This window comes from Odocoileus virginianus, unplaced genomic scaffold (genome assembly GCF_023699985.2).
Source record: "Odocoileus virginianus isolate 20LAN1187 ecotype Illinois unplaced genomic scaffold, Ovbor_1.2 Unplaced_Contig_14, whole genome shotgun sequence".
In the NCBI taxonomy this organism is placed as follows: Eukaryota; Metazoa; Chordata; class Mammalia; order Artiodactyla; family Cervidae; genus Odocoileus; species Odocoileus virginianus.
The window spans coordinates 332,376-358,801 of record NW_027224331.1 but is presented as its reverse complement, the minus strand read 5'-3'; the positions used below and the strand labels follow the sequence as shown (position 1 = coordinate 358,801).

The window sequence follows — 26,426 nt, the reverse complement described above, 5'->3', positions numbered from 1 at the left end:
AATATTTTAGGAAATAACCCAAATATTATAAAATGTGTTATAACTTTGTCAGTCATTTAGGCTGCAGATTTCAGGGATTCTTGTCCCTTTTCTGATGAGCTTGAAAGCAGCAGTGTTGTCAGTGGGTGTACCCACACACTTACCCCCAAACATCTGCCTGCTTGCTCTTGGAATTGACCCATCCACACGTAAACTCTGGCTGTTAAGTGCTAGTGATGGAATCTGCAAGAACCCAGATCCCCTTTCAATCTGTAAAATTAAAAGTACAGACTTAGAGTAATATTCATCTTAAGTATATTGGATCAACCATGATTTCCCCCATCTGACAATGATGAGAGAAAAAGAGAGAAAAATTCATGTCTGTGAAAATTCAAGCCTATTAAAAGAAGAAAATATTCCAGTAGGAATATTGTACTTAGATTCAATTTTTTATACTATTCATTGTTGATTTATTTTGACTCTTGCGTTTCCGCATTCATTCAGTGAGGATTTGAATGCTTGCCTTGTGACAGGTCACCAGGGAAAGAGCAATGAACAAAACTGATAAAAAAATTTTTTTGCTTTCTTAGAGCTTACGTCAAGGGAGTGAAAATAGAAGACAGTAAAATAAATGATCAGATTATATGGAATAAGACAATGTTAAATGCAATAGTGAGAAAATAAATATGGGGATCAGAAGTATAGGGGTCAAGGTGGAGGGTTCAGTAATAAATGGGTGGTTAATACAGCAAAATGAACAACCAGTAAAGTGAAAGGACAGCCTACAGAATGGGAGGGAGGACATATTAGCAAATCATATTTGATAAGGAACTAATATCCAGCATATATAAAGAACGCAAATAAATAGCAAAAATAATAATAATAGTCTTATTAAAAGGCAAGCAAAGGACCAAAATAGGAATAGACATTTTTCCAAAGAAGGTAAACGTACCTGTTTCATATTCCTGTTGGTAAAAGTGGCCAACGGGTACATGAAAAGATGCTCAGCATCATTAATCATCAGGGAAATGCCAGTCAAACCACAGTGAGATAGTCACTTCACACCTGTTAGATTGACTATCCTGAAAAAGATAACAGATAACAAGTGTTGGTGAGGATGTGGAGAAGAGGGAACCCTTGTGCACTATTGGTGGGAAGGTAAATTGGTGTAGCCGCTGTGGAAAATGTGTGGAGGTTCCTCAAAAAATAAAAAATGAAACTGCTGATACCAAACCACCCAGCAGTTTCACTCCTGGATGTATCTCCAAAGGAAATGAAATCACTGTCTCGGAGATAATCTGCACTTCCGTGTTCACTGCAGCATTGTTTATAATCGCCCTGACACGGAAAGACCGCTGGTGGCTCAGACAGTAAATAATCCGCCTGCAATGCAGGAGACCTGGGTTTGATCCCTGGATTGGGAGGATCCCCTGGAGAAGGAAATGGCAACCACTCCAGTATTTTTCATTTCACTTTCACTTCTCTTACCTAGAGAATTCCATGGACAGAGGAGCCTGGTGGGCTACAGTCCATGGGGTCACAAAGAATTGGACACGACTGAGTGACTAACACTTTCTTTCTAAGACACGTAAGCAACTTCAGTGTCCACTGAGGGATGAATGGACGTTACATACTTGCACACACATATAGGTACAACGGAAAGTTATTTAGCCATAAAAAAGAAGGAAATCTTGCCATTTGTGACTACATGGATGGATCTTGAAGGCATTTTGCTAAGTGAGATAATTCAGACGAAGAGAAATAAATACTGTATGATCTCACATGTGAACTAAAAAACGCATCAGATTTGGCTACCAGAAGCAGAGGTAGAAGGTGGAGGAATTGGATAAAGGTAATCACAAGTTACAAACTTCCAGTTATAGGATAAACAAGTTCTGGGGATGTGATGTCCAGCATGGTGACCATAGTTAACACTGCCAGGTGGTGTATTTGAAAGCTGCCAAGAGATCCTTCCTGACATGTCTTCTATATCTTCCAGTAGTTAGACACACACCATTTTGTATAAACTGTACGATACTGCAGTTGCTTTTGGGCGGTGTCCTTTTTCACTCAGTGATACACAGAAAACATTTTAAATCTAGTGTTCATTTTAAATGGCTTTTTATATTCCATTTTCTGTTTGTCTAGTTCTCTAGTGATGGGGGTGGAGTTTGTTTCTTTGCTTCTTTAATGTTAATAGTATTGGGGTGAGTATTTTTTTATAACTTCTTTGCCCATTCATTTGAAAGGAAGTATTATTTTAAAAGTCAGTACATTATTTAGTTCTGAGAGTCTACCAGAATTTTTTCAGCAAATTGCTGAGTTTGGTTGGTATTTTAGTTGGGGTCTTGAATTAAGATTCCTAATTGAAATTATCCATGGTCTCCTCCATTCCCTTCCCTCTTCCTTCCTTGGTCTGGCTTTGGCTTTACACTTATGCTAACTTTATAAAATGAATTTAGAACAAATGTATAAAAAAAGAAAGATGCTTAAGAAATACTTATTTATAAAAGAACTGTTTCTTGAAATTCACCTGTAAAAGTCATCTAAACCTAGAGCTGTTTTTGTTTGAATCAGTGTAATCCTTGGATAACTTAAAATTCCTATATGGATATTGACACATGGTAAATTTTCCTGTTCTTCACTTGAATTAATTTTGATAATTTATAGCTTATTATAAATGCCACTTGTTTTCAAGTATATTGATATCATATTCATATGCACTTAAATGCTTTTTCTTGTTTAGAAACATCAGTGATTTGTCTTTCTGCTTTTTTTTTTTTTTTTTTTTTTTCATTTTTCCGCCTCATCTTTTTTCCTTGTGTGGTTGCAGGAAAGCTGCCATAGCTCCATGCATCATAATTACTTTCAAGGCAGGAAGCAAAGGGGTCCGAAATAGTCTTTTCTTTAGGGACGGTCTGCTTTTATCAGCAAAGTACATCTTTTCTTGAATCCCCCCAGCAGACTTTCTGTTACTGTTCGTTAGCCAGAACTAAGTCATGGTTGTCGGTGACCATGGTGGAGGCTAGGGAAAGGAGTTTGTCTTTGGCCAAGCAGAACTCATCTGTAGGGCTTGGCAGTTTACCCAAAACAAGCTCTGTAAGAAGGGAGCAAGATGGGTGTGACTTTTGTATTACCAAAATGGTCGTGCCCTTTTTCAGGTGTCCACAAGAGAGACTCCACGACATTGCAGTCAGAAGGACTGATCATAAACACAGTAACTGTCAGCAGCAGAAAGCATGAATTGGAGAGCTTCATCATCCCATACCATAACATACCATCATTCTGCCATTAATTAGAAATTAGTTTTTTTTTCCCCCAAGATTCCAAAAGGATGCTGTTGACATGAGCAAGGTCTAAGGGAACAAGATATCACCCTAGCTTTGGTTGGAGAGGGTGGGAACAGGTCATCTCAAGCCAAGTCTTGGGTATTCATTTGGTCCTGATGGGCTGGGGCCAAGGAGGGTTCTGCTTCCAGTTTACATCCTTGTCCTTATCCAGTAACAAAACTCTCTGTCTGCCTTTCATCCTTGTGAGGAAGTGGGTAAAAATCTTATCTTTGTACAACAAGCAAAAACATAGAGTTAACTGTCTTGGAAAAGTACCCAAAAGCATCTTCCTTGACAACATCAGTGTCCTTAAAAGTCAGAACCACAGCAAGGTCTGTGCACTTGAACCTGCTATCCCTCCAGTCCCAGGGATTATTTGACCCAAATTTGGGGGCAGGATTGAAAGAGAAGGATGCAGGACAGAGAAGAAAGCCAGTTGTCTGACTAAAGCCAAGAGGGGCTCGCATGACCAACCCCAGGATAGCAGGGAGCAGGTCTCTTCACAGAGCAGTGCAAAGAGAAACTTCGAAACTTGATTTCATGGTCTGGGAGGAAGGTGGAGGTGCCCTGTGCCTGTGGAACAGGTGGGGACCCATGGCACTCACTCTCTGATAAATGGTGTGCACCCTCATCCCGAGAGGGTGGCTCCCTGCCTCGGAAAGGGTAAGAAGTTCAAGCTCTGCTTTCTCTCTGCTCTGACTTCCTCAGCCACGAGCAGGAGGTCCTGCCTGAAGTGCGCTATGAAGGATAAGAACCTCAAAGGGCTTCATCTAGGGCTGTCACTTTCTCAACGTTCAGTAGCTCTTCACTCTTGAAAAAGTTCTCGGTTAAAATTTAGTATCTGTAAAACTGGAGGCAGTAAAGGGCAGGTGATACTCTTTGAATGAGAAAATAGTTTGCTTTCCCCAAAAGGCGCTGGCGGAAAGCAGCAAGTGGAAACCTGACGTCCACTCGCTCGGGGCCGGGAGAGGCTCTGTGTCCTCCGTGGCGTCTTCGGAGTGAGGAGTCCGTACTCGTGGACCGTCTGCTACCCTTTCACCTCTGGAGGGCTTGGCTTTTCCAGGGGATCAGAGGACTTCAAAGGGAGAGTGGTAAACACAACAGACTCCAGTTTCTGGTATCTCCAGAAGGGTTTGAGACACCTTCTCGTTCTTGGTATAAGAAGACACTCCTGTGGGCGGCACGCAGCGCGAGGTGCGAGAACATTCAGGTGGAGCACTGGGCTGCTTCGGACTGAAAACTTCAGTGAGACAGAGCTGCCACGATCCGGGGCTAATTCAGATCCCCTGCCAACTGGATTTTTAAGAAGCTTAATTTCAGATGGGTCCTGCAGAGGTTTTAAAATATCTTTGGATTTGATTCTTTTCCATTTTAAAAGACCTCTATAGAATAAGCTCTCAAGCTATTAAGACTGATCAGAAATAAGTTGATTAGGTGGAATATCATATCATTATCACCACTTGAAGGATTATTAAGAGTGTATTTTAATTATATGAACATTACGCAACAGCTGTTAGACTTCTTTTTTACCTTCCTGCTTTTTTAAATTCCATTTCCAACTCCCATTTTATCCTCTGGCCTCCCCAGCCTCTCCAGAGCAAACACGCCACGGAGATGGCAGTGTGAGGCTGACCCCTTGTTCAGGTTGTGTTGAAGTCAAATTCCCAGGATTGAGGTTCTAAGGCCTCTCCTGCCCTGGGGATGGAGGGAGGGCCGGTCTGAGTTCAGGGTGCCCTGCTGTGAATCCAGGTTCCAGCTGTGGTTCCCACCGTCTTCCACAGGGCCCGGGGCCATGAGGCCTCAGGCCTGGCTCTCTGGGTGTGCTGCTTCATAGCCAGGAGGGAGTTTCTGAAGCTCAGGTTCCCAGGCATCAGCCAGACCTACTTATGTGGGCAGAGGCAAGGTGTCTGCATGTTGACGACCTGCTTTTGGGAGAGTCTGGCACTCACGTTCTGTGAGTGACGCCTGTGAGACCATGCCAGGACAGCTACCCGGCCCCAGAGCACAGCGGGTCCCTGCTGAGGACCATGCCCAGCCCATGGCTGGCTGCAGATGGGGTGGGCGAGTGGGGACAGCTGTGTCCACTACCAGGACACAACCAACTCAAACAGCAGGCCGGCCTCTTTCTTCCTTTGAACAGAAAATGTGTTCCCTGTGGGCGAGGACTAAGGACAAAAGATACGTCCGGGGCCTCAGCGGGGTCACCTGCTATTCAGAGCCTGCATCCCGGGCTCTGTGGGAGGATACACACGCACACCTCCACATGCAAGCAGAGGCAGAGGGCCTGGGAACGGACAATATATTTTGATCAGTTCTTTTGTTTTTTTGAAACTTCCTGGCCCTGCCACCTGAGCTTGACCCCGACACAGTCCCTCTTGGCTTGCCTCGCCTGGACTGAGGTGCACGTGGAGACTGGCACCTCTTCAGGAGCTGTGTCTGCTAGAGAGACCACGCTCAGAGCCGCCCAGTGCCGTGTTTGCTGTCCATCTCCCCACGCGCCACCCTGCATGTCTACCTTGGCACAGGACCAAGGCAGGTGCCACGGCACTCTTTCAGTGTTAAAGCTAGTCATCACACCTACAGGCATCTCTTCCTCTTTCACCCCACCCTCCTCTCGGTCGTGTACAGAACTGCCTTTGTTTCTCCACTGATAGTTTGGTTGGACATTTAAACTGTCAGGCAGATTTGTGACTCAAAAAGACAAAACACGCACACACAAAAGATGGGGTAAACCTCAAAATAGAAGAAAGGAAATAATGAAGGGGAAATAAAAATTTAATCAACTGGAGAAATAAGAAACAGAGGATTATATAAAGCTTGATTTTCAAAAATTAGAAATCTTTAATACTGAAAAATGTAAAAACCATGATTAAATAATGTTAGGAATAAAAGAGCAGAGCAGATATGACTATAGGCAGAGGAGAGTTTGTAAAGATTATAAGAAAACTGTGGGTACACTTTTATGCAAATTTGAAAATTTAATGGAATGCTAGTTTTCCAGGAATGTGGAATTTACCAGAGTCATTCAAGAAATAGAAAAATATGAATACAAGCCATGAAAGATCTTTTCAACAGTAAGAAATTTATCTTCCCTGAATTCTTCACTAGAGCCCTGTGGCTCTAGTGGGTTTGCATAGAACACAGACTATTTTAGAGAATTTCTAGAAAAAGAGGGAAAGCTGCCTTGTTTGCTTCTTGAGGGCAGGAATACCTTCCTGTGAAACTGGAAAAAGAAAGTAGAAGAACAGAACATTGTAGACCAGCTACTATTGTGATTATAAAGGCAAACAACTGGAAACCAAGTACTAGTGTATCTAATATTGTTCTATTTTAAAAAAAATCATAGCCAAGTAGAGTTTCATTTAGGAATACAAAAATGATAGAACAACATGAGATACATTAATATAATATTCCTTCTCAAAAGATTAAAGGAGGAAAGCTATACGATCTTCTTAGGATGCAAGGGAAAAAATCATAAACTTTATTCGGCACTTGGAATTTCCTTAATCTGATTAAATTCAGTTCAGTCACTCAGTCATGTCCGACTGTTTGTGACCTCATGGACTGCAGCATGCCAGGACTCCCAGTCCGTCACCAACTACTAGAGTTTACCCAAACTCATGTCTGTTGAGTCGGTGATGCCAACTCATCCTCTGTCGTCCCCTTCTCCTTCCACCTTCAATCTTTCCCAGCAGTAGGGCCTTTTCCAGTAAGTCAGTTCTTCGCATCAGGTGCCCAAAGTATTGGAGTTTCAGCTTCAGCATCAGTCCTTCCAATGAACACCCACGACTGATCTCCTTTAGGATGGACTGGTTGGATCTCCTTGCAGTCCAAGGGACTCTCAAAGTCTTTTCCAACACCACAGTTCAAAAGCATCAATTCTTCAGTGCTCAGCTTTCTTTATAGTCCAACTCTCACATCCATACATGACAACTGGAAAAACCATAGCCTTGACTAGATGGACCTTTGTTGGCAAAGTAATATCTCTGCTTTTTAACCTGCTGTCTAGTTTAGTCATAACTTTTCTTCCAAGGAGTAAGCGTCTTTTAATTTCATGGCTGCAGTCACTGTCTTCAGTGACTCTGGAGACCAAAAAAATAGAGTCAGCCACTGTTTCCACTGTTTCTCCATTTATCTGCCATGAAGTGATGGGACCAGCTGCCATGATCTTAGTTTTCTGAATGTTGAGCTTTAAGCCACCTTTTTCACTCTCCTCTTTCACTTTCATCAAGAGGCTTTTTAGTTCTTCTTCACTTTCTGCCGCAAGGGTGGTGTCATCTGCATATCTGAGGTTATTGATATTTCTCCTGGCAATCTTGATTCCAGCTTGTGCTTCATCCAGCCCAGTGTTTCTCATGATGTACTCTGCATATAAGTTAAATAAGCAGGGTGACAGTATACAGCCTTGACAATATACAGCCTTGACATACTTCTTTTCCTATTTGGAACCAGTCTGTTCTAACTGTTGCTTCCTGACCTGCATACAGATTTCTCAAGAGGCAAGTCAGGTGATCTGATATTCCCATCTCTTTCAGAATTTTCCACAGTTTCTTGTAATCCACACAGTCAAAGTCTTTGGCATAGTCAATAAAGCAGAAATAGATGTTTTTCTGGAACTCTTGCTTTTTCGATGATCCAGCAGATGTTGGCAATTTGATTTCTGGTTCCTCTGCCTTTTCTAAATCCAGCTTGAACATCTGGAAGTTCACAGTTCATGTATTACTGAAGCCTGGCTTGGAGAATTTTGAGCATTACTTTACTAGATTAAAGGTATCTGTAAAACATCTATGGCAAACATTGATGCTTTATGAGAATTGAATTGCATTCATTTTGAAGGTGAGATGTTCTTTACTACCTTTTTTATTGCATATTGCATTGCAGGCCATAAACAGTCCCTTATTGAGACAAGAACTGTAAATGTAGAAGTGGTGTAAAGAAAAGGACAAAATGTGGATGAATCAATGGGTAGAAAATCCAAGAGAATCTACAGATTCTCTGGACTAAGAGAACTCAGTGAGGTTGCTGAGTGCACAGTCCACGGACTCTAGCCATGGCCAGCAGTGGCCTGTGAGCTGATTAGATTGTTTCTTCTGTTAAATGGCTGCTCATATTCTTTGTCCACTATTTGTTAGGTTTTTACCTCATTATTATTCAATGATAGGAATTTATATATTCTGGATAGTATTCTCTTTCAGCCATAAGTACTGCAAAAATCTTCTCCAAGTCTGTGGCAGATCCTGTTATTTTGTTTAAGATGTATTCTGTCAAACATACTTTTTAAGTTTGATTTTTCAAACTGTGGCCCTGGGATAATATTTTAGAAAGGGCTCTTTAATAATCACCTCATAAACATGTGAAAAGATGTGTGCCCTCTCTAGTAAACAGGGAAAAGAAAATTAAAATACTAAGAGGCTATTTCATACCCATCTGGTGGGCAAAATGTCAAAATTTGATGCTATCAGGGGATGGCGAGAATTTTGAGCACTGTGAATGCTGCCCTTGTGCGTGGGGTGATGCTGGGAACAGCCTTCGAAGATCAACTTGCTGAATAGCATAAATCTGTGACTAGGAGTCGTCTGCGGGCAAATGATGCAGAGAAACTTTCTCACATATGCAAAGACAGTGTCCACGACTGCATTATTCCTCACAGAGAGATTGACTGTCAGCAGAGAGGGATTGGGTGTGGTGTGTTCCTCCAAGGGACAGCTGTACAGAAGTGGGCGTGAAGGAAGCAGAGCCATGTGTGTCAAAGCAGGAACATTCCCAAAAGTGGAGAAAGCAAGCCACAGTGCAGTGTCAGCCATACACAAAACAGTGCTCCATTCTGTCTACGAAGTGGCTCAGACTGTAGAGAATCTGCCTGCAATGTGGGAGACCTGGGTTTGATCCCTGGGTCGGAAAGATCCCCTGGAGAAGGAAATGGCAACCCTCTCCAGTATTCTTGCCTGGAGAATCCCATGCACAGAGGAGCCTGGTGGCTACAGTCCATGGAGTCACAAAGAGTCGGACACAACTGAGCAACTAACACACACACATGTGGTTTATTGAAGATGTTCTGAGGAATACTGATGAACCAAACTTAGGGTAGTGTTACCATTGGTGAAGATGGGATTTGAGGTAGGAAAGATGTACCAGGACTTTAACTATTGTATGTTGAGTTTTATTTCATTTAAAAAATCTTAATCAGGTACCACTGTTGCAAAGTATTAAGATTTGAAAAAGTGGAGTGGATGGTGCTTAGGTGCTTGTATAACATCTTCTAGATTTTATGTTTGCGATATCTTGCACACATAACCATGATGATGGTGGTGGTGATGACCTGGGAAAAAGCAGGCCTGCTGCCTCTCCCCAATAGGCCACAGGATACTCATTACCACGCCTGAGTTGATCATGGTCCAAGACTTGATCCTTAGCTTTGCTAATTTGTTTTTCACAACAAACTGTGGAACATTCTTAAAGAAAATTCTTAAAGAGATGGGAATACCAGACCACCTGACCTGCCTCCTGAGAAATCTGTATGCAGGTCAAGAAGCAACAGTTAGAACTGGACATGGAACAACAGACTGGTTCCAGATTGGGAAAGGAGTACATCAAGGCTGTATATTGTCACCCTGCTTATTTAACTTATATGCAGAGTTTTCATCATGTGAAATGCCACGTTGGATGAAGCACAAGCTGGAATCAAGATTGCCAGGAGAAATATCAGTAACCTCAGATATGCAGATGACACCACCCTTATGGCAGAAAGTGAAGAAGAACTAAAGAGCCTCTTGATGAAAGTGAAAGAGGAGAGTGAAAAAGTCTGGCTTAAAACTCAACATTCAAAAAACTAAGATCATGGCATCCAGTCCCATCACTTCATGGCAAATAGATGGGGAAACAGTGGCTGACTTTACTTTTTTGGGCTCCAAAATCACTGCAGATGGTGACTGCAGCCATGAAATTAAAAGATGCTTGCTCCTTGGAAGAAAAGCTATGACCTACCTAGACAGCATATTAAAAAGCAGAGACATTACTTTGCCAACAAAGGTCCATCTAGTCAAGGCTATGGTTTTTCCAGTAGTCATGTATGGATGTGAGAATTGGACTATGAAGAAAGGTGAGTGCCGAAGAATTGATGCTTCTGAACTGTGGTGTTGGAGAAGACTCTTGAGAGTCCCTTGGACTGTAAGGAGATCCATCCAGTCCATCCTGAAGGAAATGAGTCCTAAGTATTCATTGGGAAGGACTGATGCTGAAGCTGAAACTCCAATACTTTGGCCACCTGATGTGAAGAACTGACTCATTGGAAAAGACCCTGATGGCTGGGAAAGATTGAAGGTAGGAGGAGAAGGGGATGACAGAGGATGAGATGGTTGGATGGCATCACCAACTCGATGGACATGAGTTTGAGTAAGCTCCGGGAGTTGGTGATGGACAGGGAGGCCTGGCGTGCTGCAGTCCATGGGGTCGCAGAGTTGGACACGACTGAGCGACTGAACTGAACTGAACTCATTTGCCAGAAGTTTACCCCCACGTGGGACCCTAGGGCATGATTAGAGCACGGGCTGGTGTTGAATACTTATGGTAGTGGGGTCTTCACAGCCCTCCCCGGGGACCCTGCTGGTGTCAGAGAGGGGTTGAGCCCCACGTGCTTGGTAACAAGAAGATGCCTGGGTAGATGCCTGTTGATACATAGCAGCCAAGTGCATATGATAAGCCTTATTAGGATGACAGCAACCTTTCCAGTATCCAGAGTCCTTCTTTGTTACTTGATTGTCCCATTAACCATGCAACATTGTAAGGGCTGGTTTCACAGATGAAGAAGGGTGCAGTGCCTCAGATCACTCAGTTACCAAGGTTACCACAGGCCAGACCATCAGTGGGGCTGGGAGGCAGGTTGAGGGCATGGAGTAGACAGCATATTTCTGTACCCCTCTCCACACCATGGGGCAGCCTTCCATGTTATTAAACGGAGCCCCTAGCTTCCCAGTCTGAGGACATGTGGTGTTTGAATATTTCATCAATGTCTCGACCAAACCTACGTATAACATTTGCATCAGAGACAAGCCTCCCCAGAGACAGGTCCCTTCTGCACCCTGAGGGCCCAGGTGCTCAGCGCACTAGACATCAGCTGACTGAGAGATCAGATACGATGGCCGTCTGGTCTCACAGAGATTTAAAGCTCAACAAGATAGTTTTAAAAATCATTGTGTGTCCAGTTTTTTAAAGTCCCCATTTTACTGGACAGGAGATTATCAGAATGACCCATGGAAACTCAAGTGAATTTGTCCCAAAGGTCCCCTCCACATCACACTGCCTCAGCTGCGTCGTCTGGGAGGGAGAACAGAATTGACTGCAGACTCTCCGTGCTGCTGATGCCAAATAAGCCCCGGCTTCTACTCGGCTCTCAGAGAAGCTCCAGGATGAAGGTGCCCCCGACAGCTAGCCCCCTACTGGGTTTCTATATCAGGCAGGCGTTCCTTCACCAGCTCTGAAGCAGAGAAGACTGCTTGGCAGCAACAGAGCTCTTTACGTGCAAGATTTATTCTGTTTCTTTTTAAAGAAATTCTTCAAACAACCCCTCCTTTTTCTTGGCTCAGTGTGAAGACTTAGGATTTGAATTCATATACATACATATAGCACTCTTAAATTCACAAGGTATGAGTTATTTCTCAGGTTTTACTTGTCATCCCTCTTTATCTTAGAAATAGGATATACCTCTTAAATTGCCTAATTGCAAGTTCCTAGCAAAACTTGGTGCCTTATGACTGGAGAGGAATTTTAATAAAATGTGAATGCTGCGTTCTGAAAACTTACGTCCAAAGCCCCTTGAGAATTCCAAATGCTTGTGGAAGACGAGGCTTCCTGCAGAGAGACAGAAAACGAGGGAATAGGACGTGGCTGCCTCGGCTGAGTTTCCTATGATTTGAGCCTGAAGAATGCTCCCTTCTCTCGTCTTGATTTTTCACGTGGCTGCACCAGACAAGAGCTCAGCAAATCTGCTCAGCTCCGCACAGCGCCCCCTCAGCTGTGCGCATGGGGTCTGATTGCAGAGAGTATTGGCTCCATCCTGGGATTCTTATTTCATTACGGTTGCAGATTGGGTGCTTGGGAATGACATTTGTTGGTCATTTGTGTACACTTGAACCGTGCAGATTCTTACTTCCTTAATCTAACAATCGACAAATTCTTAAAACGGAAAAAAAAACCAAAACACCCTAGCCAATCAATTTACTTGTCATTAAAGACTTGACATTAATTCCAGAATGCATTCTTTTCCCCAACAGCAACTGGTATATTATGTCATTTTCTTATAGTTAATTAAAATCCAGCTATCCATATAACTAAAATAAACAGAAGAAGCCCATTTTGTGATCTGACCTAATTGCTTTTTAATTGTACTGCTTTTCTTGCTCATTTTCAAAATTTGCTCTCTGAAATAGTTTTCCCAGTCCTGAGGGAAAATCTGTATCAACCACTTTCCTTTAAGGCACTGCTGAACTCCAAACATATTAATCTTTCTCCTTTTCCTACTCATTTCTCATTATTAAGATGAATAGTTTTAATTCTGGGAGCAGATCACTTGCAGCTGTGGTCAATTACATTAAAAGCTAAGGAGTAAAATAAGTTCTTCAAAAAACATTTGTTTGGCTGCGCTGGGGTCTTTGTTGTGCATGAGAACTCTTAGTTGCAGCCTGTGGGATCTAGTGCCCTGACCTGCGGTTGAATCCAGACTCCCTGCGTTGAGAGCACTTAGCCACTGCACCACCAGGAAAGTCCCAAGAGTAAAACAAACTCTTGAAATACCTTCTTTGATACCAGGGCAGGGATCCCAGATGGTGAGCACAGTGTGGAGGGACCGCATCCCTGGTGGCTGACTGATGGTCCCCACCCTACTGCAGGCAAGATCAGCGCTGTCTCCACCTCAGGCCAAGAGCTGCTTCCAGAGGCCAAAGAGGCTTTAGCTGTCTGTCCTCACCCCTTTTCCCAGCTAGCATCAGTAGTACCACCAGCCTGATAACTCCCTGAATGCCCTCATGCCACAGTTTGTTCGCAGCAGTCTTCAAGAGCTATAAGCCTTGAACAAGCCAGGCGTCTTGTTCTCTCAGGATTCTCTGGAGCGTCGCCTCTCTGCCGGCATGTTCTTCAAGGTCATGGAGCTTTCGAGGGACTTACAGTGTCCCTTATGTTGTACCTGCTGAGCCAGACCTCCTTTTGCTGGTCCTTTCTGTTGCCTATTGGGTGATGGCTCAGCATCTCCAGCCCAGGGCTCTAGAGTCCTGTGTTCTGAAACAGCTGTTCTGAGCCCTCACGGCCTTGTGTCTGTCTGCAGGGAACAGACTTGAGAAGTGCCTGTTGTAATCTGCCCACAATTTGCAGGAACTTCATTCAGCCTGGTCCCAGGTTCTTTCAGTGCTGTGTGAAGTGGAAGGGGAGCTGATGGGCTCAAAGGCCCAACCATCCTTCCCTCGCCCACAGCAGCCTACAGCACTGGCCCCTAGGATGACACGGTCTGGCAGGGTGAGGGGTGTGTGTCCTGCGATCCAGGACCAGGGTAGAGCCAGATACCAAATACAGCTCGGCTAAGAATCCCAGCGATCCACATGCTTGCTGCAGGCAAAGTAGGAGAGAAGAAAGGAGCAGCATCACACAGCTGATTCCACCCCCAGAAGTAACCACTGTGAATTGTGAAAAGCACATCTATAGAGGTGTATCAGCATGTGCGACTAAATGGGAATTCACTGTTTTGAAACACATTTTTTTTAACACATTAGAAAGATGTTCTCAGTATGTTACTTTTTGCTGAAATCTTTCATGTTTTAAATTGTTGCTCTGGTTGTGTTTTTCTGTTTCCTAATGTACCATTGTCACTGCATCTCAGAATAGGCCAGTGCCTCCTACAAACGGCAGGTTCACCTCGAGTGCTGTCCTGCAGGGCCAGCTGCCCACGCTGTCAGGGGGCTCGCTGGGCTTGGTCCCAGCTCATGGTTCAGGTCACTCTTTCTTTTCTGCAGGTGTCAGCGAAAGCAGTGGCGGGTAGATCTGCCAGCCACCAGCGTGGTCATCACATTTCACAATGAAGCCAGGTCAGCTTTGCTGAGGACAGTGGTCAGGTGAGGCCCACAGCTGCCACCCATTCCCATCCACTGTAGCTTAGAGGGGCATCCCCAGCAGGGATGCAGAGTAAGGGCCAGTGCCCAGCGCAGCCAGGCAAGGGCCGTCTGGGGGAGCAGACAGGTCCCCTGACTGCAGCACAAGAGGGGCTGATGGCTCCTCCATCCATGACTGGAGCCAGGGGATGAGAGTTTCCCACCCCCGCCACACCCTGAGAGGCCTGCAACTGTATCTTTCTGCCTTTCCTCAGTGTCCTTAAGAAAAGCCCGCCCCACCTGATAAAAGAAATCATCTTGGTGGATGACTACAGCAATGACCGTAAGTAGAGACCAATCCCCACCTCCACCCTTCCTTCTGGCCCTTCTCCAGCCTTTCTGGGCTGTGGGTGCTAAGGACAAGTTTCAAGAAAAGGCCTCAAGAAGTGGGAGTGGCAAAAAGAGGGCCTCTGTGATGCCCCAAGGGGCTCATCAGCCCCTAGGTGATGGAGAATCACCATCCCTGCCCCCCAAGCCCTTCGTAAACTTGAGGTTCAAAAGCTTTGCTGCTTTTCTTTTCCCAGCTGAAGATGGGGCTCTCTTGGGGAAAATTGAAAAAGTACGTGTACTCCGAAATGATCGGCGAGAAGGTAAGACTTCTCTTAATTCAATACCAAAACAGTTGAATTCTGATTTTTCCTGAACCCAGTAATAACGTGAAGAAATGTTTCAGCTACAGGAACAATTAACTGTCTCGTCTTCTGTCTGCCTCCCTCCAGCACAGCCTCTTGGCAGCCTCTCCCAGAAAACATAGGAAGGACATTAAAAGCTTACCTAATTGAAATTGTGCACTAGGGCTAGAGTTCAAATTACATTGTTATTTATGTATTTAGAAAACTGGCTTCTCTCTTTCACAACCTAGGAAATCTTATCAAGTCCCTTGAGTACTAGAATTAAGAAGAAAAACAGAGATTTAGTAATGAGAACTTTAATGACTCCATGCTTCAGGCATCTGATAAAATAACTGGGATTCAAGTTTGACAGCCTGCCCAAGGTGAACCATCCAAGAAGGGGAAAGAGCACTGTAATTACATGCTTATTGGATTTGCAAATGCCAGCCTTGAAACCTGCTGTCAGTCTTGTCTTTGCTGGAGCTGGGCTCATCGAGTCCACGTTATTGGCAGTTATAAGAGAGACTCCAGAGGGGAAAGCATTACTTTGAAGTGTCTGGAAATGAAACTGAAATCAGTGTAATTAACATCCAGTGCATCCATGCTGGTAGAGAGCTGATGGCTCGATTCTTGGCTCTTCCAGGGTCCTGAGAATCTTTCTATAGGGAAAACAGCAAAGCTTTGAAATGTGTGCTGTTTTTGCTATTGGAGGATGACTGTTGACCCTGGAGTGGTGGCTGTGCCCTTTGATCAGTGAACATTGTCTTTCATCTGGTCCCCTGTGTGCTCCAGCTGGAGTCAGCTTTTCTTAGCAAGAATCTAATCAGCCAATAAAGTGGGGGAGCCTGTTAGAGCGATGTCATCAACATCATATTTTAACCAACGAAGATCACCAATCCAGATGTTCGAGATGCATAAACAATGGGGTCAGTCTTGCCCCTAAGCAAACTGTTTGCTGGGCTTACATTTGTCCCCTGAGCTTAGATTAAACCAAAATCTTGTACTGTACTTGTCCCCAAAGAAGTTACATAATAACTTGTTGAATTCAAAACCAAAGTGTCCTCTAGCACAGGGTAAAAAAGAAGATGAGGAGGGAAAAAAAGAAAAGAAATTATCTTTCATGTTGGCCGTTGTAACTGGCAAACTGCATGCTAGCCTTATCAGAGAGTGCTTTTAACCTGCTTAGAAATCAAAAGCAGTGTTTCTAAAAGAAACTTGCCATTTGCTCCTTCCTGTGGAGGAGAACCCACATTGTTTTGGGAAGGAATGAAGAGGAGCAGCTGTGGGAAGCCAGATTGTGGTAGACCTATGTGGAACACATGAGGAATGAGATAGTCGAGTCAAAAAATACACACACAAATGTGTGTGTGCCTCTGTGTGTGTGTGTATCCCATAGTTAAACACATACAGAAGTGCTCATAGCAATGCTGCTAGATGACAGAGCAAGCCAATTGTTTGAGATGTTATAGTGAAGGAGCAGCCTTGGGGTCATTTAGTGCTGGGAGTTAATTGTGCCAGCGTTCCTTACTGATTATAATCACCTAGGGAACCTTTATGAAGACCATTCCTTGATGCTACCCACAATTGAATTAGAATTTTTAGATGTCTAGGGGTGGGGCCTAGACATCTGCATTTTGATAACACTGATGTACTTTGAAAGTTTGAAAACCTAGTTGTTGTTGTACAGATGGAAACATTCAAGTTGAAAGAAGTTAAGTGCCTTTTTCAAGATCATCCAGCTATTTAATGACAGTGGTGGGGCCAAACCCATGTTCATAAGCCAAGTTCTCAACCGGTCCTGTGTGCTTTTTGTTCCTTTGTTCCTACTGTCTTGCCTGATTAATTGGTTTTTTCCAGGTCACTGATATGTAATTGACATAAAATATTGTATTCATTTGAGGTATACAATATAGTGATTTGATATATGTATATATTGTGAAGTGATCACCACAGTAAGCTTAGTTAACACCCATCACCTCACACAGCTACAAGTTCTTTTTCTTGTGATGAGAACTTTCAAGATCTACTCTCTTAGCAACTTTCAAATATACAATACAGTATTATTAACTATGGTCACCACGCTGTACATGACATGCCCAGAACTTTTATCTCATTAACTGGAAATTTGTACTTTGTGACCACATTCACCCATCCCCCCTCCCTCTAGCAGCCATCAGTCTGTTCTCTTTATCTTTGAGTTAATCTTTTTAGATTCCCATATTAGGGAGCTCACAGAGTATTTGTCTTTTTCTCCGTTTGATTTATTTCATGTAGCATTATGCCCTAAGATCCATCCATATTGTTGCTGCAAATGGCAGTGAGTGTGTGTGTGAGTGACATTTTCTTCATCCATTCATCTATCAGTGGACATTTCGTTTGCTTCAGTGTCTTGGCTATTGTAAATAATGCTGCAGTAAACATGGGGATGCATATAGTGATTTTTGTTTCCTTGGAATTGCTAGATCATACGGTAGTTCTACTTTTAATTTTTGAAGACTGTCCATACTGTTTTCCCCAGTGAATACACATATTTACATTCCGACAAACAGTGCACAAGGTTCCCTTTTCTCCACATCCTTACCAACACTTGATATCTTTGTCTTTTTGATGACAGACATTCTGTGAAGTGTGAGGTGTTTTGGTTTGAACCCCCTGATGATTATGAGTATAATTATGATTATATAATCACATAATTATATGATAAAATTATATGATTATATAATATGAATATCATAAAATATATATCATATAATTATATGATATGAGTTATATGATTATATAATTATGTGATAAAAATGTGATTATAATTATGTAGTTATGATTATAATCCCCTTTATGTTGAGCACCTTTTCATGTACCTGATGTCCATTTATATGTCTTCATTGGAAAAATGTCTTTTCAATTCCTCTGCCCATTTTTAATCTCAGATTATTTTGTTTTTGTTTTTGCTATTGAGTTGTATGAGTTCTTTATATATTTTGGACTAGTATATTTTGAACTAATCTCTTGTCAGTTATGTGATTTCCAAATACTTTTTGTCATTCTATAGATTGCCTTCTCATTTTATGAATAGTGTGTGTGTGTGTGTGTGTGTGTGTGTGTGTGCACACTCTGTGGAAGCTTTTTAGTTTGATGTAATTCCATTGTTTATTTTTGCTTTCGCTGCCTTTGCTTTGGTATCAAATTTATTTATTTATTTATTTATTTATTTTTTTGGTGTCAAATTTAAAAAAAAGATTATTGCCACTACTAATGTTAAGAAGCTTATCTATATTTTCTTCAAGAAGTTTTGTGGGTTCAAGTCTTAATTTTCAGATCTTTAATCCATTTTGAGTTGATTTTTGTGTATGATGTAAGGGTCCAGTTTCTTTCTTTTGCATGTGGCTGTCCAGTTTCCCAACACCATTTATTAAAGAGATTATCCTTTCCCCATATGTATTCTTAGTTCCTTTGTTGTAAATTAATAGCCATGTGTGTGTGTATGTTTATTTCTGGGCTCTCCATTCTGTCTCATTGACCTATATACCTATTTTTATGCCAAGGCCATACTGTTTTGATTACTATAGCTTGGTAATGTAGTTTGAAGTAATTTTTGTTTATTTTAGTGTTCCATATTCACATTTTTTGTAGCTTTTTAGCTATACACTTCTTATAGTGGTTGCTCTACTCTTACAACATACATTTTTAACTTGGAACAGTCTATTTAGAGTCAATTACAACTTTATGTAAAACCTTGCAGCAATTAATTCCATTTTATCCCTTGCCCTGTATATTGTTGTTGTCATATATTTTCCTTCATTTGTTATTATGATATGGTTTAAACCCCAAAATACAGTGTTAAAACATTTGCTTTAAATAATGTTATATTATAAAGAAATTAGAATATGTAAATAGACTGTAAAATTTATCCTTGTATTTTTTGTTTCTAGTATGTTCATTTCTTTCCTTAGATTCAGCTTTCTGTCTAATGTCATTTCCCTTCAGCTCAGAGAACCTTTAAAGCTTCATTTTTCTTGTAGGCAATAAAATCTCTCAATTTCTATTTGTCTGAAAAGTCTTTCTTTTCCCTTTATTAGTGAAGAGTGTGTTCTGTGTGTAGAATTCTGAGCTGACTGCTAGTTTTCTTCCAGCACTGTGAACATGCCGCCCCAGTGCCTCTGGCCTCTGTCCCTCTGTCCACATGTAGGCGTCTGTGTCGCTGATCCCTCATCTGCTGTAGGCTGTTTCTGCTTGCTGATTTCCAGGCTGTCTCTTTATCTTTGGTTTTTAGCAGTTTGACTATGACCTGGTTGTATTTGATTTGCCTTTCATTTATCCTGCTCCAGATTTGCTGATCCCTTTGAATTTCTAAGTTGAAGTTTTCACTGAATTTGGGAAATCTTTGGCCTTCTATTTCTTCACATGTTGTTTTATGCCTCATTCTTGGCCTCTAAATGTACATATGTTATACCACTTGATATTGTCCATAGGTTGCTTCAGCTTTTTTTCTCTTTCAGTATTTTTCTCTATATTCACCAGATAGATCAGTTTTTATTGATCCATTTTCAAATTCACTGATATCTTTAATCTACTATTCAGCCCAGTCAGTCAATTTTTTAATTCAGATAATTGCAGTTTTCAGTTCTGGAATATCCATTTAATTCTTGTAGTTTTCATTTCTCTGCTGAGATTCCCCATGTTAGTTCATTCCAATCATCATTTCCTTGGAGTTCTTGGATATAGTTATTATGATAGCATCTTTAAAATCCTCATCTGTTAATTTCAACATCTGAATCATCTCAGGAGGAGTTTCTATTGACTTTTTTTCTCTTGGATATGGAATATATTTTTCTCTTCTCATGTCTGCAAATTTTTTTATTTTATGTTGGAAATGGTGAATGGTATGTTGTAGAGACACTGGATTCTGTTATCTTTCTCTAGAGTGTTGATCTTTGTTATATATGGTTAATTAAATGACTAGCTTATGACCTTGAATTTGTGTAGGTTTGTCTTTATATTTCACTAGGATGAGTATATCTTAGGTGAAACCCTTATACCTGAGACATAGTCTATATTCCTAATGTCTCTGCTGGAGTTTCTGTAGAAATGAGATGTTTACCAAACCCTTCTAACTTGGCAGAACTTGAGTGCCAAAACTTGATTCCAGCAGAAATCTTCGTTCTTTCTGTCTTCTGATTGTTTATCTTCATCAGCTCTTCAGGGTCTCCTCTGTACCTGCAGGTCAGGAGTCAGCCAGGGGTTTCAGGGCAGTTATCACCAGATTTGGGATACACCAGATCCCTCCCAGGATCTCCTCCTTCTATTTCAGCCACTCTAGATACCCCAGACTCTACCCTCTGATACTTCAGCCCCAAACAGCTGCACTGCAGTGGATCAGAGAGTAACACTGGGGGGAAATCCCATGTATAGAGAGCTTTCATTCTGTGATTTTATTATGACTATTTTTTGGCTGCCTGGTCTTCACTGTGGTCCTTGGGCTTTCTCTAGTTAGGGCTCGCAGGGGTTCCCCTCTAGGCTCAGCACGTGCACTTGTCTTACTGGGTCGCATGGACTTGGTTGTCCCCACCATGTGGGATCTTACTTCCCCGTCAGGGATCAAACCCAGAACCCCTGCACTGGAAGGCTGATTCTTAACCATTGCACCACCAGGGAAATCCCTGATTTTCTTCATTTAGGGGTTGAGTGCTCTCTGGTTTCTGCCTGCCCTTGGCTACTCTACCCCTTTCCCAAATTGGATTTTCCATTTTGCTCAGAATTTATACTTGTTCCCTGGAACATGGTTTGCCTATTACAAGCCACTTCGTAATACAAGACTGAGAAATTGTTTGCCCGTTCTTCCTGCTCTAGCGTGCACCTCTTTAAGAATCATTGAAAGCCCTTTTTGACTACTGTACTCTATGAAGAACATACAACACTGTACTGTCCTCTCTGGTTGTGAATATTCTCATCATCTCCATGTATAAAGCCCAGCATAAGCTAATTATGACCACAGCATCTAGTGATAAATTTACTATTTATGAGAAGACTTTGTGTGATAATAAAAGGTGTATATTATTAACAGATCACAAGTATATAAATTTTTTAATGTGACCAAATAGTGTAACTAATTTTGTGTCAAACAACTGGGCTTTATCATTTATGTTAATTTGGCCTGTGATAAGTCTTTGAAGACAAAGACACTATTATTAAATTATTGCCATTAAAATTGGCCCCATTAGCACTTGAAGTCTCTGGGTGACACATTCCTTACCCTGGTTAATTAGAAAACTGTGTTGCCATGAAAGTAGTTTCAGAAGTTACACATTTCAGTTGCTTGGTGAAGACTTCAACTATGCAGAAGCCTTCCTGCGAAGGCAGTTTCTCCAAGTTTTCTCAGTCATCACCGGGGAAACCTCAGGGCAGTATTGACCCCTCCGCAATCGTCGGAGTCTGCGCCAGAGAGAGGGCCGCGTGCGGAGGCGCGGGTGCCGAGCGCCTGGGTTTCTCGCTGACGCGCTCTTGCTGCCGCTGCACAGGCCTGATGCGGTCGCGGGTGCGGGGCGCCGACGCGGCGCAGGCCAAGGTCCTGACCTTCCTGGACAGCCACTGCGAGTGCAACGAGCGCTGGCTGGAGCCCCTCCTGGAGAGGGTGGCCGAGGTGAGCGTGCGGGCGGGGACGGGCCTCGGGCGCTTTTGTCCACTGTGGGGATCTGTCAATGGGGGAGAACCTGCAGGTACAGGGGAGGGTGAGCCGAGGCTGCTGAGAGCCTGGGTCGTCTCAGACAGCCCTCCCTCCCAGGCTCTTCCTTTCCTGCCCGAAGATTTGCTCCGATTCTGAGCTCAGAGCAGGTAGGGCGTTCAGGACAGAGCCCGCAGGGGCCCCTGCCTGGACTTGCCGCCTTGGAGACCAGGGCTGCGCCTGGTGGGCAGGGACTCATAGGCCGTCCGGTGAGCGGGGACTGCACCTCTGCCTCCTAGAAACGCTATCTCTAGTGTTATGTTCGGCCTCTTGTGATATCTCTGTTGCCATCTGCTTGTTTTATTGACTTTCTTTTCTTCCTACTAAGAAAGAGCTTATTTGGGACTATAAAGCAAATGTAATGAAAGTGCTAGAGAAATATTAAAGGGACAAGTCATTCTTTTTGTACCACAGCCAGGAATGCGGATGAGCAGCAAATCGTGAAACATGAAATAACTCAAATGAAATAACTCAAATGATGTGTTGTAATCCTCACTACATAGTCTCATGCTAATGCTTGCTGAGATGCTATCAGCCACTCTTAATTTCTTCTTTGCGGTTAATAAAAATTGACATTTGTTCTTGGCTGTTAGGGAAAAAAAAACCAAAACCAGGAACAGTCCCCAGAGGTAGCTGTTCTCCACCAGTGAACATGTGCAGGGCCGCCCCACGCCCCCTGGCACCTCCTCTGGGGCCACGTGCTCTGTGCCCCTGACCCCCAGCACAGTGCAGGGCTGTGGGTGCCAAGCCAGAGGGCAAACCCCAGGGCGTGGGGCGGCAGGCGTTGGGGGCGAGGGTCTCCCTCTGGGCACTGACACGCAGGCCTCCCCCATGCAGGTCCTGGTTGGTCCTGACACCTGCTCTTGCCTCCCCTGCATTTCAGGACAGGACCCGCGTTGTGTCCCCCATCATTGATGTCATCAACATGGACAACTTTCAGTACGTGGGTGCGTCTGCGGACTTAAAAGGCGGTAGGTGCTGCTTGGGGCCCAGCTCGGGTCAGAGGGGTAGCGATAGTGCCTGCATGCGGCCCGGCAGGGTCCCCACCAAGAACGCCCCTGTGCTCAAGCCACAGGGCTCATAAGGGGACAGAAGCGCCTGGCTGAAACTGCAGCCACGGTTCCCATCCTTATCTGCTGGACTTACATTGCCACAGGGACGTGTGGCTTGGTGTACAGAGCCATCCCCATGGGAGCCGGTGGAGAGACGTCAGGCTGACGGGGTCTGTCCTCTACACCCCACCAACCCCCCGTAGCCTCCATCTCCTGCTGGAAACCCATCTGCCTGTCTCTCCCCTGATTTCTGGGCCCCAAGGCCTGCACGGCCCACCCCTCCTGTGTCCTGACTGTCAGCCCCTTCTCCCCAATAGCCACCCACGTCCTGCCTCCTGCTGGGGACCGTTTTGTCTGAATGACGCCACTAGTCTCCCAAGGGTCCCTATGTCTTGAGTGTGACCCGTAAAACCCACCCTCCACAAAGCGCCGCAGTGATGTGCCTAATCTTGTCTTTATTGTGCTCAGTCGTGTCTGACTCTTCAAGACCCCATGGACTGCAGCCTTCTAGGCGCCTCTGTCAGTGGGATTACCCTCACAAGAATACTGGAGTGGGTTGCCATTTCCTCCTCCAAAGGATCTTCCCAACCCAGGGATCAAACCCATGTCTCCTGTGGCTCCTGCATTGGCAGTCCTTACCATCTTGAAAATTATGGAAGGCCCCAAAGAGCTTCGTTCACGTGGGCTGTGCTGATGAGCATTTGCTGTGTTAGAAATTAAGGCTGACGGTGAGGACAGGGAGTGAGGCAGGCACACCTGTGCTGCCCATGTGCACTGACGCCTCCTGTCCTGAAGCTTCCAGAAAACTCCTTCCTGCACTTTGGAAAAATGAAATCGAAAGGGGCCTGTCAAGCCTTCATATAACTATGAAAGGAGTTTCGCTATCACAGACCTCCAGAAAGGACCTGAGAACCACAGGGGCTCCAGGACTCCGCCTGGAGAGCTGCTGTTTTCAGGAGGAGCTTCACAGAGCTGATGGGTGCACAGGACTCATGCTAGCTGGCCCTGAGGAGCCAACCGTATTGTCTCTGTGACCCAGGACTGTGTGTCTGTGGGGGGACCTGGGGCATGCAGGCTCTCTTGTGACCCAGGACTGTGTATCTGTGGGGTGACCTGGGGCCTGCAGGCTCTCCTGTGACCCAGGACTGTCTGTGGGGTGACCTGGGGCCCGCAGGCTCTCCTGTGACCCAGGACTGTGTATCTGTGGGGTGACCTGGGGCCTGCAGGCTCCCCTGTGACCCCAGGACTGTCTGTGGGGTGACCTGGGGCATGCAGGCTCTCTTGTGACCCAGGACTGTTTATCTGTGGGGTGACCTGGGGCCCGCAGGCCCTCCTGTGACCCAGGACTGTGTGTCTGTGGGGTGACCTGGGGCCTGCAGGCTCTCCTGTGACCCAGGACTGTCTGTGGGGTGACCTGGGGCCTGCAGGCTCTCCTGTGACCTAGGACTGTCTTTGGGGGTGACCTTTAGCCTGCAGGCTCCCCTGTGACCCCAGGACTGTCTGTGGGGTGACCTGGAGCCCAGAGGCTCCCCTGTGACCTCAGGACTGTCTGTGGGGTGACCTGGGGCATGCAGGCTCTCTTGTGACCCAGGACTGTGTATCTGTGGGGTGACCTGGGGCCCACAGGCCCTCCTGTGACCCAGGACTGTGTATCTGTGGGGTGACCTGGGGCCTGCAGGCTCTCCTGTGACCCAGGACTGTCTGTGAGGTGACCTGGGGCATGCAGACTCTCCTGTGACCCAGGACTGTCTGTGGGGTGACCTGGGGCCTGCAGGCTCCCCTGTGACCCCAGGATTGTCTGTGGGGTGACCTGGAGCCCACAGGCTCCCCTGTGACCCCAGGATTGTCTATGGGGTGACCTGGAGCCCACAGGCTCCCCTGTGACCCCAGGACTGTCTGTGGGGTGACCTGGGGCCCACAGGCTCCCCTGTGACCCAGGACTGTCTGTGGGGGTGACTTGGGGCCTGCAGGCTCTCCTGTGACCCAGGACTGTGTATGTGTGGGGTGACCTGGGGCCCGCAGGCTCTCCTGTGACCCAGGACTGTGTATCTGTGGGGTGACCTGGGGCCTGCAGGCTCCCCTGTGACCCCAGGACTGTCTGTGGGGTGACCTGGGGCATGCAGGCTCTCTTGTGACCCAGGACTGTGTATCTGTGGGGTGACCTGGGGCCCGCAGGCCCTCCTGTGACCCAGGACTGTGTATCTGTGGGGTGACCTGGGGCCTGCAGGCTCTCCTGTGACCCAGGACTGTCTGTGGGGTGACCTGGGGCCCGCAGGCTCTCCTGTGACCCAGGACTGTCTGTGGGGTGACCTGGGGCATGCAAGCTCCTGCACAGCCCACTGGTAAACGCTTCAAGTTCTGAAACTCAGCTGGTTGGCAGCCTGTCCTCTCAGAACTCAGCTAAGAGCCAAGAAGTCAGCAAAGCCTACTGTAAAGAGAGAAGCAAAAGAGACGTCAGAACTTTTGCCTTCTGTGTGTGCGATTTACTCACCCTTGATTCCTCACACCTCAGATGAGTGAACTCTTCTTCCAACAGCCCAGCGCCCCAGTTTCTTTATGTGAGCTGAGGGGGCTTCTTTTCCATCTCTAACATTTTGAACTGATTGGAAGATGGACTCTTCCAGACAGATACACAACAGAGGGTCAACTGACAGTAAAAAAAGAGAACAGTAAAACTGAGGCATTGGATGGAACCTTAGAAGGCAGAACACTGGGCCCCACCAGGGAGCCCTGAGCCCTGGAGCCTCTTTCAGGCTGTGTTGTCACGGGCAGGCCATGTCCCCTCTGCCCCTCAGCATCCCTGCCTGAGAACAGGGGTGACGATAGTGCAGCCACATGGGGAGGCTGGAGGAGGCCGGGGCCATGATGGGGCAGCTCCCACCCAATGCCTCAGCTGGGGGCAGTGATGCTGGGAGGAGGCACTTAGGCTGGAGACAAGACTCTGGAGCTTCTTAGTAAATGGTGAGCGTGTTTGGGGCTTTCCAGTTCAAGCCCTGGGCTGTCACAGTCAGCCTTGGTGTGACTGTCCGCTGTGTCTTACCCCTCAAGAGCGTGCAGGAGCTGAGCTGTGACGGGCTCGCCTTGCTGCCCCAGGGCGGGGCCAGGTCCATTCCGAGAGGATCTGGTGACATCCCACCCCATGGGGCTCAGCTGCAAACAGGGGAGACCAAGTTTGAAGGGACCACGTTTGCGGCCCAGGAACCTGTACTCTCATCCCTCTCTGCTCTCTCCCCCCCGGGACCTTGTTGGGGGTGCCTGGCAGATTTTTTAATCCATTAGTCTTCTTCCTCACCTCCTGACAGCCCTTGGGTATTGCCTCACAGACTCCGGTTTCCTTATTTCACACTATACATTCTGGTTTTAGGAAAAAGTGCCCCGCAGTTCCTGTGTTGGATAAGCTTCTCGGGGAGGGATTTGAGTGTGTGCCCACCCCACTGGTCTCCCTGCCCCACTCTGCCCCCAGTCTCTCTCTCTTCTCTCTGCATCTTCTCTGTTTGTTTTCCCTTTGGTTTTCAGTGAATCCATCCAAATACCAGATATTGCTAAGCTACCAGGGACAGAAGTACCAGCAGCAGGCAGCCCGTGCTTACAGCATCCTTACAGTG

The 26,426-nt window shown here is 45.2% G+C and overlaps 1 protein-coding gene across 1 annotated transcript in view; it reads left to right on the top strand.

Annotated features, from left to right (window-relative positions):
* The window catches only part of GALNT2 (polypeptide N-acetylgalactosaminyltransferase 2), a 175,112-nt gene that overhangs the window by 122,511 nt on the left and 26,175 nt on the right, over window positions 1-26,426 (top strand). Inside the window, exons 4-8 of the mRNA XM_020900443.2 lie at window positions 14,306-14,404; window positions 14,656-14,723; window positions 14,965-15,030; window positions 21,567-21,688; window positions 22,653-22,740. Of these exons, the coding sequence (XP_020756102.1) occupies window positions 14,306-14,404; window positions 14,656-14,723; window positions 14,965-15,030; window positions 21,567-21,688; window positions 22,653-22,740 (443 nt within the window). The remainder of the gene's footprint in view (window positions 1-14,305; window positions 14,405-14,655; window positions 14,724-14,964; window positions 15,031-21,566; window positions 21,689-22,652; window positions 22,741-26,426) is intronic.